A 10784-nucleotide genomic window follows, 5' to 3' on the forward strand; every position below is an offset into this window, starting at 1 on the left:
GAGAGATGACAGCTGAGAATAAGGGTGTGGAGGATTTTGGGATCAGCTAGCCTTTATGGCTTTGCCATAACTGAGAGAGAAAAAAATGTTAAACACTGTGAATGCAGACAGGTGGGCGTTAGGCTCTGCGCCCAGCGAATGCGGGACAGGATGAGGGGAAATGGCCTCATGTTGCACCCGTGGTGGTTTCGTTTGGATATGTTATAAATACATATTATATTGTTGGCTTTTTGCAAATATTAAGATGAATGCTACATGTATAACATTAAAATAACTTTGCTTTTATTTCTGCTATTAACAAAAACTTAGACATGGTAGTAGTGGTAGCTGATACAGTTAGGAGTGAACTGTCTGTTTGGTTGAGATAACATCCAGTGAACATGTAATGAGGCCCCTGCTATTGATAAGCCAGCTATCAGCATCTGCCATCTGAAGAAAGTATGGACCAAGGCCCAAACTAGAAGTGGTAAAGAGAAGGGACCAAAACCACAGCCAAGAAACACGGCTGCTCTAAAAAGGCGAACCCAAGCAGGGGCCACGAAAAATAGTTCCTGGAATAGGTAAACTAGTTTATGGAGAAATACGAATACGCATGAGTCTATGAATATGCAACAGGCTAATGTAATGGAAAAGGTATATAAGGGGTATCTCGGAAGATAACAGTGTGCTCTTGGCTGAATGCCAAGTACTCAGCCGTTTTTAACGCTTTGCTTTATTTCTGTCTCCTACTGCCTTTTTATTAAACTTTTTAATTTTTACCAGGAAAGTGAACCTCATTTTTCACAGATATTAGGGATATACTCCTTGCAGAATGGGTGGTCAGGCACTAGAAGAAGCTGCCCAGGACAGTGGTAGAATCACCATCTCTGAAAGTGTTCAAAAAAATATGTAGACATGGCATCTGGGGATGTGGTTTAGTGGTGGCCTTGGCAGCACAGTGGGAATGGCATTGGAATTAGACTCAGTGATCTTAGAGGACTTTTCCAACCTAAACGATTCCATGATTCTAAGTTCATCATGACAGTCTACTAATAGTCCTCATTTGACATAATGCAGTTTCTCATTGAATCCATGTGGACTTTTAGTAGACTACAAAATCTCCTGCGAGAGAAATCTGCCCTTTAACAAGATGCTGTGGACAGAAGAACAACTTCCTTTTTGCTTTCTTTGGGGTTTTGTTTATTTTCTTTGTTTTCTGAACCTGTTCCATGCCAGATCTTATGTAATACCCCTTGGTTTTCAGCAGAACAGAAAATAAGCCTGTTTTTCTTCTTGCCAAACATGAATTTACAGACACCTGCCCTGGTCTTGCTCATGTCCTGTGATGGAGGTAGACAGGACATATCCTTCCACTGCATTCAAGAGGTGAAGCTTCCGCCATCAGGAATTTAATAGATGTGGCCATACACATAACCTGATCAGCACACCTGCTTCTCAGAAAGATCTGTCACTTTCAAGGCCCTGCATTAGGGGATGGGGTCAAAATACACTTCTGGCTTTGCTCATCTGAAGTCAAAAGTCAGGCAGCCAGTGTGGTGAGAAGGTCAGAGGTTCAGTGTCTGCAGTGGCAAATTTTAAGTTCACAAACACATTTGGCAGGGAGAGAGAGAGGATATCCGTCCCACATGAATTGCCACTGTATGGTGCTCCATCTTAAGTCTTTCATTCTCCTCTTCCCAATTTTCTTGCAGTTGAGAGGGCAAATCCCCTCACAGTAGTACCGCCCCTACACCCGCCACCACCTCAGATCAGAGTCGGTGTGCTGTGAACCTGCACCTGAGACACAGAGGAGCAGAATTCACGTGTGGAGGCTGCAGCCTGCTGGGTTGTCAAGCTCTTAAAGCCCAGAGCTGAAGCCCCAGCAGCTACTGCCATTGCTGCGCTTGACAGGGTTTGCAGGAAACTTTATTGCAGCGCTGGGGCAGCAGCGCCCTTGCCCAAGCCCGCTCCTGTTCGCTTCAGGCCCTTCCGCCCGTCCCGCCCCCGCTATGACGCCATCGCGCGCGCCGGCGCTGCCCCTTCCCGCCCGTTCGCGTCACTCTCACGCGACGGGCGCGGAGCGGCGGCGGCGAAGATGTGAGTGCGGGGCGGGGGCTGCGCCATCCGCGTCCATCCGGCCAGGCCGCGGCCCGACCGGCCCCTCCGCCGCGCGGGGCGCCGGGGGAGCGCGCTGAGGCCGCCGAGAGGCGATGGTGGCGCGAGGGTCAGGGATGGGGCCTCGGAGCCGCGGCCTCCCGCGGCCGGAGGCGGGGAGGGCAGGGGAGGGAGGGCCGGGGCGGGGCCGGCCGGGGAACTGGGCCCGGCCGGGGAACTGGGCCCGGCCGGGGAAGGGCCCGGCCGGGGAACTGGGCCCGGCCGGGGAACTGGGCCCGGCCGGGGAACTGGGCCCGGGTGTCGGCGCCGCTGCGGCCCGGCCCGCGGGAGGAGCGTTGTGCGGGCCCGAGGGGCGGGTTGCTGTGCTGATCTCGCGGCTCCCTGCCCCACGGCTGCTATACCGGACCCACGGCGTGCGAATCTGGCTGCCCGCGCTTCGCCGGCCGCGGAGCTGGGCCGAGAGGCCGTAGAGGGCAGACAAGTGCCGGGCGCCGAACCCTCCACACACCAGGAATTCTGCCGGTTTGCAGCTGAGGACCTGGAGCAAACTGTCAGTAAAGGACTCGCCTATAGCTTTACGGGAAGCCTGAGAGCGAGCGAGTTTGCTTCCTTTGCCACAGAACTGCTGCTCTGAGTGTGCAGATTCTATCTCTAAAGCAGAAGCGTGTGTGAGATGGACGTTTGGTTTGTGTCGATTGCTCTTTAGACTTTCTTGTTTTGGGTGGATGCTCCTAAACCAGCTATTTTTTAGCGAGTGAGAGGTTTTTGATTGTAAGGAAGAAGCATGTCGCTTAGAAATGCAATGTTGTTTAGCCTTGTGTGACGGCTGTGATTTATTCTTTCCACATTTTCCAGTGAATGCCTGAACTTGTGCACGTGAAAATGCCACAAGATAGGGTGAGGTTTCCAACTAAAGTGAGTTTGGCCAGTGGCATTCCTGAGAAAGGATTAAAACCACTAGTTAGTTTGGAGACTGCTTATTCCATACATCATTTGGTGAATGTTCCAAAGCCATGTGGCTGATCTGCCTGGTAAGTGCCTGTCACAAGGAGCAGTAAGGAGTGAAACCTGAAAGGAGATTGTATCCAGGTGGGGGTCAGGCTCTTCTCCCAGACAATGGGCAACCGGACAAGAGGACGCAGACTTAAGATGCACTGGGGAGGTTTAGATCAGGTAAGGAAGAATGTCTTCACAGAAAGGGCGATTGGGCCCCTGGAAGGGGATGCCCAGGGAGCTTGTGGAGTCACCGTCCCTGGAGGTGTTTATAGAAAGTGCTGCATCCAGTCTTAGTGCTCTGGTCTAGTTGACATGGTGGTGTTGGGTCAGAAGATGGACTTGATGGTCTCAGAGGTCTGTTCAAATGTAATTGATTATGTGATTCTATTTCCTGCCTCAGCAGCAGTCTGGGTAACAGCAAACATGCTGGTCTTTATCTGTGTTTCCTCTTCTCCCAGAAGGGGTAAAACCAGATCTGACTGTTGAGTACTAACAGTTTTGTATGCTGATAACATCATGAGTTTGATAGTCCACAGGTGCAGGAGGAGCTGATGTGTAGGCAAAGATAAGCCAGACCTATGGGATATCTAGAAGAAGAAAAATGGGCTCTGGGGTGACCTAATTGCAGCCTTCCAGTACCTGAAGTGAACCTGTAAGAAAGATGGAGAGAGACATTTTACAAGGGCCTGGAGTGCCAGGAGAAAGGGGAATGGCTTCCCACTGACAGAGGGCAGGCTTACATTAGAGATTAGAAAAAAATTCTTCCCTGTCAGAGTGGTGAGGTCCTGGCCCAGGATGCCCAGAGAAGCCCCCATCTCTTGAAGTGTTCAAGGCCAGGTTGGAGCAACCTGGTGTAGCGAAGGCCATAGCTGGGGCGTTGGAAAGTGATGAGTTTTAAGGTTCACACCATCCCAAATGAGTCAGTGATTCTGTAATTTTATGAAAGGAAAATCTTAGGTTTTCTGGTCGTGTGAAACCAGGAACCTGTCTGTTCTGTACCACCCAGCTGGGCTCATGCAGTGGCTTTATGAGCTGCATCCCCCTCAGACCTTGCACTGGAGAGGCACAGAGCTGGATAGAAATGTCCTAAAGCTGAGTGACATACACAGGTTTGCTTGGCTCCCTTTGCAACACCCATGGGACAGTCTGCTTTCTTCCTGCCACTGGTGCTGGAGGAGACATTTCCTTTCCCAGCAGCTTGCACCAGTAGCACATCTGTGGTGTGGGTTTCCTCTCCTCCATGCAGAAAGGCCACGGGTGGTTCTTGGTTTCTGCAGGGAGCTGGGTTTGTGAATATTCATTTGTGTTGTTTCCTGCAGTTGGTGTATTAGGGAAAACTGTGAAACTGAAAATCAGGAAAGCAAGTTTGGCTGTTCAAAAGTAATCTCTTCCCAACCATACATTTAATTGCAATTCAGAGAATAAAGTAATTGCTTACCAGAAGCACAGAAGCAAAAAGATTGTTGGATGCTGTGAGCTGTCGAAGTTTTTTTCTTGTTCACTCAGTTTGCCTGTGATGCATGTGGGGATGGAGATGTTTCCAGTATCTTGCATTACAGTGCGTGTTCGGTGCCACTACAGATAAGGCTGGCAGCTCCAGCACACTTCTACTCATTCCCTGAACGTTTAATTCCTTGGTAGTTGAGGGTGTCATATTCCTTTAGAGGTTATTAAAATATTAGAGGCAGGTCTGTAATGCCGATTTTAAACAATCCCCATGGAATAATCAAAATGTTACATATTTATAGATGTTGCAGATTTTGTGATGGATGCAGCCCTCATATAGTAAACATCTGGAAGTCAACTAATGCCCAGCATTTCAGTGCTAAATAGAGAAGTGTTAAATCTGTCTCCTTTTGGATCGAGAGCAAAGAGAGAACTGATTCTCTGAATCCAAGAGTTAAAAGTGAGATGTGAGGCATGGGACCCATTCTGCCACTATGGATATCTCTGAAGGGGAAAAGGAGTTACCAGAATTAAAAAAGAAGAGCTTGCTAGAACTTTTTCTGAAGTGTCTGGAATTGCCGTAATGCTTTAACTTTACAGTTTCAGTAATCCTGAGTTACATTCAAAGTTCAGTGTTTTTTGTTGCTGTTCTGTTCTATATTTGGGTGTGGGGCTTTTGTTGTCTATTTTTTTTTAATTAAGCAATTAAAAAGCTTGCTTTCTGCAATTTGTTGTTAAAGGGCTCCTTCACCAACCAAGCGCAAGGACAGGTCAGAAGAGAAATCGAAGGACCGGTCCAAGGATAAAGCAGCTGCTAAAGAATCGAGTGAAAAGGATCGTGGTCGGGACAAAACACGCAAGAGACGCAGTGCCTCCAGTGGGAGCAGCAGTACCAGGTGGGTATTTTTATGGGAATATCAAATGACAGCATTTTCAGAAATCAGTAGCTTTATTTGTGGTAGTCTTGGGCCTGTTGAAAGCTTGTGTTGTGTTAGTCACTGTGTGATTTTTGTCTAACTTGAGAGGGTTTATATTTTAGGTATGAATTTCTTTGGTTCTCTGGTGAGCTGTGGAGTTTCAGTCGCAGTTACTTTCTAATTGTCAGAAGTTTCTCAGCCATTGTTTTTCTAGGTATTCCGCTAATTTTTATCCTTCTCCCCTTGAAAAAGATCCCGTTCCAGCTCAACTTCCAGCTCAGGGTCCAGTTCCAGCACTGGTTCTAGCAGTGGCTCAAGTTCCTCTTCTGCCTCTAGCCGTTCTGGGAGCTCCAGCACCTCGCGCAGTTCCAGTTCGAGCAGCTCTTCTGGCTCTCCCAGTCCTTCTCGACGGAGACATGACAACAGGAGACGGTCCCGCTCCAAGTGAGTTTTATTTGTCTTCTAGGAATTGCCAGATGTCACATTAATTCTATGTAGAATGCAAGATTGTGATCAGAACAGATTGTTCGCTGAAGACCATTTGCTTTCTCCATAACTTAGAGATGTGAATTTTGTTAGAATGGATGTGCTCTGTTTCTTTAGAATTCATACATACGCCCTATAGGAACAGAGGTTAAAAACCTAATTTTTAATAGTTTAAAAATTTGAAATACTACATTTTTTAGAGGTGGCTTTAATCAGTGTTTACTTAGTAGTATGGGTCTAGATCAGAGTGAAGCTGTTCAATTCCTGTAAACTACAGCCATGACTAACAGAAAAGTCAGGGCTAAAACCAGCATATATGTGTACATATGTATATTTATATTCTTATTTATGAAAAATAAAATAGGAAGGAGGGCAGAGGAAGCCCCTGTAAGGGTAACGTGGGAATCAAGCTATGTTAATGTCTGTACAGTTCTTCCTTTTTGTAAGGTGATGAAGGCTGATAAAAATCTGCATAAGGCTGTGTGGGTTTTTAGTTCCACTCAATTGATGGACTTTAAGATTAGGAAGAAGCATAAATTTTCTACATACTGGTTTTTTTAATAGATTAAAGTTTCATTTCAGATTTTTTTTAACTGCAAAGGCATGTGATATGCAGCTAATTTTAAATAGATTTGTTTACATTTTTGGAACTCTGTAGTCAATGGAAGATACAGAAATGTAAATAGCTGAATCTATTCATTGTGTGGTTGTGGTATGCTGTGATCTTTATGGCCTTATTTTGCCTCTTCAGTTGTTGAGGCAAAGAATGTTTTTGTGTTTACTACTGGGAAATGCTTTAGCTATGACCACAACTTCATAGAAGTGCTTGCTAAATTTTGTGTTTGTTACTCTAGTTGCAGTGAATTTAAAAATTTGCAAAAAAAAAGTTCTCAAATTTCAAAAGGTTCTAAAGCAAAAGCAGACAAATGCAAGTCCTGAGGTGTTTCTGGATGGAACACCCTCACCACCACCCCAACGCTGTAACTTCTTCAGGACAAAGATGCCCTTCAATAAAAATGGTATTTTTAATCATGTGATAATGACTGGCTTAGGTTTTGTCCTGCATGTTCCCTGAAAACAGTAAATGTTTTCTGTTGTCCAAATCAGGTCCAAACCACCCAAGAGAGATGAAAAGGAAAGGAAGAGGCGGAGCCCATCACCCAGACCCACAAAAGTGCATGTTGGAAGGCTCACTAGAAATGTGACAAAGGTAATAATGGCATGTTCCCTTGCAGTCAAGCATTTGTGTTCTTCTATGAAAATGTGTGAGTTGCTCTTTCAAAGCTGTCTGAGCCTTGGTTACTAGCGAGTTGCCAGGGTGTTGCTATTGGATATTGTTTCTTTGTGTTCAGGTTGATCAGTGAGGAAAATTTTCATGTGATTTTACTGAGTCAAATACTATGAAGCCTTCTGAGAAACTGTAGTGCCTAAGAAGTCTGCCTGTTTTGTCAGTATTCCAGACGTTATATTCTGCTTTACTAGAAAGAAAACTATAGAATTTGGGACAACAGCTGAAATTACCTTGGAGGTATAAAGGGTATTGGCCAGTTCTTGATAAAGGATCTGTAGAGAGCTGGGCTGGCTTGAGTTGTCTTTGCTAGAATGTAGTTTAAAGGTCTTCAGGGGTAAAAAGTTTAGGCTGCTGAAAAAATGATGTGCTGTGGATTTACTGCTCTGTGCCTTTCAGGCCTGGCTGGTGAGTGTGCACTGTGTTCATAAGGCTTAGTCTCTCTCTCTCCCTCTCCTCTCTCTCTCTCTCTCTCTCTCTCCAGGATCACATCATGGAAATTTTTTCCACTTATGGAAAGATTAAAATGATTGACATGCCAGTTGACAGGCTAAACCCACACCTCTCCAAAGGTTACGCTTATGTGGAGTTTGAAAACCCAGATGATGCTGAGAAAGCCCTGAAACACATGGATGGAGGTAGGTACTGACCTGCAAGGAGCCTGTGGGCTTTAAAAAAGCTTCAGAGTAGATGGATTTGATCAGAAAATGAGTTAGAGGTAATGGGGATGTCTTTGGTGAGCAGATATAAAATACTGTCAGTTTTCAGCCCAAGTGGCTTTTGTGAGGTTCAGGACAGATGCAAGAAACCACAGAACTATTAAAACTAATCTTTTTTTCAAAACAGTGAAAAAATAATTTTAAGCTTATATGAAAACCTTTCCAGGTTTACATCTGAACTGCAGTTTGGTGGGATTAGATAAAGAAGTCTAGTAGGTGTGAGGACTATGTCATAATAGCCCCTGAGCAGGGTGTGGAGCTCCGTGGGCTGATCCCACTTCAGTTGCTTCTGACAAAGCAGTGAGTTGCAGTAATATGATGTGTAAAATACTTACTTCTCCCTATTTCTGTGATGCCCTAAAAAGGCCAGATTGATGGTCAGGAGATCACAGCCACAGCTGTGCTGGCACCACGGCCTCGACCACCTCCCAGACGGTTCAGCCCCCCCAGGAGGATGCTGCCACCGCCACCGATGTGGCGCAGGTCCCCCCCTCGCATGAGGAGGAGGTAAGAGCTGGGACCAGGCTTTTCTTTCTCAGTAGCAACTCATTATCGCTGGAAGACTTGGCATGGGGACAATCCTTTTGGACTTCCCTTTCCCCTGCAAGTGACAGTAACACATTTTGGGCATTGGTTGAACCTGGCTTGCAGTTCCTAACTCATTAGCTCCAGGTGCCTGCTCTGGTCTGCACCCTGAGCACAGTCTCTGGGAAAGGTCTCACCCTTCCCAGCCTATTCTGTGGAGTGCCTTCTGCATAAAGGCTTCAAGATGAAATGGGTACAGACTTTGGCTGACAGAACACTTGTAGCAGGCTGTGCCAGCTTCTTGTTTCTTGGAAGCCCTTGTACCTCCCTCCCTCCCTTATTTCTGAATGGGCACATGAACCAGAAAGCAGTCCTGTGTCAGGTGAGTGGCGTACACTGTCCCTGAGGTGTGATATAACAGTTGTGCAACTTGGAGCTGCCTGATGGTGCTCAGGTAAGTTCTGAGTCTTTGGTGTTTACATGTGTTCAAAATATTTTACTTGTCAGTAGTAACTTGATTGCTGAGCAGCTTTCAGCAAAGGTTTAAAAATGAGCAGTAGTTACTGTGGCATAAGATCCAGGAGGCTTCTTGGTGCTCCTTTAAACACACCTTTTGCTGAGATCTCACAGATGCAGGTTTGCCTCCTTTGTAATCTTTCCCACTCCAACTTCTACTGTCCTGTTAGCTCTGCTAGTATTCTGTGCCTGGAACTTCTGTCATAGCAGTAGCTATACTGATATGGGTGTTGGTTGTAGTACTGAGAGGCTTGAAGCTGAACTGCTTGTGGAGTAAGCTTCCTCTGAGGAGCTTCCTTGTAATTTGAAAGGATTTGGGTAAATCCTTGCCCTGAATATCACTCTTACAGGAGTCAAAGATGACTTCAGGTGAAGGAGGATCTGATGTAGGATCTGAGTTCATTTTCCTTGAGGAAGAAGATAAGTTTCTTGTCTGTTGTTCAGGTATTAATAATTTTTTCCGGTTCCTTAAGCAGAGGGAGGGATAGCCAGAATAGTCCTGCTGTGTCCTCTATGGAGCTGTGTTTTGCTCAAGCTGTTTTCCCATCGTGTGTGAGGGATTTTGGCAGGAGGCAGGGAAGTGTTTTTAAAAACGTTGGTAGCTGAGCTGACCAATTACTTGAACCTGCTGCTTGTCTCCTAACGGAAACTTTTTCCTCATTCCCTGCCAGGTCCCGCTCTCCTCGGCGCAGGTCCCCTGTTCGCCGGCGATCCCGATCCAGGTCTCCCGGGCGGAGGCGCCATCGCAGCCGCTCCAGCTCTAACTCCTCAAGATAAAGCAAAAGGACTGGACAGCTTTTTACTTTTTAACTTAAATCCCATCAGATGGAATATTGTACCTTTTTTTATAATGAGTCTGGGTGAGGAGGAGTGAGAGATTATCCTGGCAGTGAAGGCAGTGTAAGAAGAGAGAACACCAGTTCCTGGCCAGTAACCTTTGCTGTGAGGCTTCTGGATTCCTGGCATTGAATTGAAATTATTTAAAAATGGCTTTGATTTTAAAGGCTGAAAAACCATCTTTTCCAGATAGAGGGAGGGAAAAATGTTTCAGCCTGTCTTTCTCCAGTTAGCAGCTGCTGCTTGGTGATTGTAAACGTTTAGCACGCTGTACAGACCAGCATGTAAATCTTGAGCTAGTTCAGAACCCCAGTGAGTAAGGCAGTGAGCCACATACCTTGATTTCCAGATGCCAGCACAAGAGTTTATCAGGGCAGCTGGAGCCCAGACCTGCCTGAAACTTAATTCAATACAGAGTTGCTTTATTCCAGTTCCCCTGGATGGTTAGTTTCTGCAGAGTAAGCTTTTCTGTAATGCTTACACCAGGCAATCACCACAGAAACAATGGTCCAGCCCAGTGAACATGACACTGTAGAGAAGAAGTGGAAAGCCTAAGAAATGTTCTGTACCTGCCCCCTTAAATGATTTCTTTCACCTTTTTGTTGAGGGTATTGGTAAAAACTTCCTACTCAGCCCACAGTGAAACAGTGTGCTTTTACAAATCCCCTATGCGTGACTGAGCACCAACCCCTTGGAAACTGCAAAGCAGAGAGGGAGGCTCGAAGCCATGATGCTGGCTGGATTAACTGGGGTTCACACAGGGAAAGGCAAAGAATTTACCACCTGTTGTACAGTCGATACTATACAGTTTTTTGTTTTGTTTTGTATAACTTTGTATCCTTTTGGGCCATGTTGTGTTTGTACTTGTGTAGGACAAGCAGTTACTGAATAAAGCGGTAGGGTTGAGAAGGGCTGTGCCGCCTCGCTGCCTTACGGTGCGCAGGGCGGGGCTGTTTGGGG

General features: G+C 46.1%; 1 protein-coding gene across 1 annotated transcript; it reads left to right on the top strand.

Moving 5' to 3' along the window:
• Positions 1–1473: 1473 nt before the first annotated feature.
• RNPS1 (RNA binding protein with serine rich domain 1) lies at positions 1474–10735 on the top strand. The gene is made up of 8 exons (XM_030958422.1): positions 1474–1535; positions 1915–2076; positions 5277–5432; positions 5706–5897; positions 7047–7149; positions 7712–7865; positions 8312–8453; positions 9659–10735. The coding sequence occupies exons 1-8, from the start codon at positions 1474–1476 to the stop codon at positions 9762–9764; spliced, it is 1077 nt and encodes a 358-aa protein (XP_030814282.1). The 3' UTR covers positions 9765–10735.
• Positions 10736–10784: the final 49 nt, after the last annotated feature.

This window comes from Camarhynchus parvulus, chromosome 14 (genome assembly GCF_901933205.1).
Source record: "Camarhynchus parvulus chromosome 14, STF_HiC, whole genome shotgun sequence".
Lineage (NCBI taxonomy): Eukaryota > Metazoa > Chordata > Aves > Passeriformes > Thraupidae > Camarhynchus > Camarhynchus parvulus.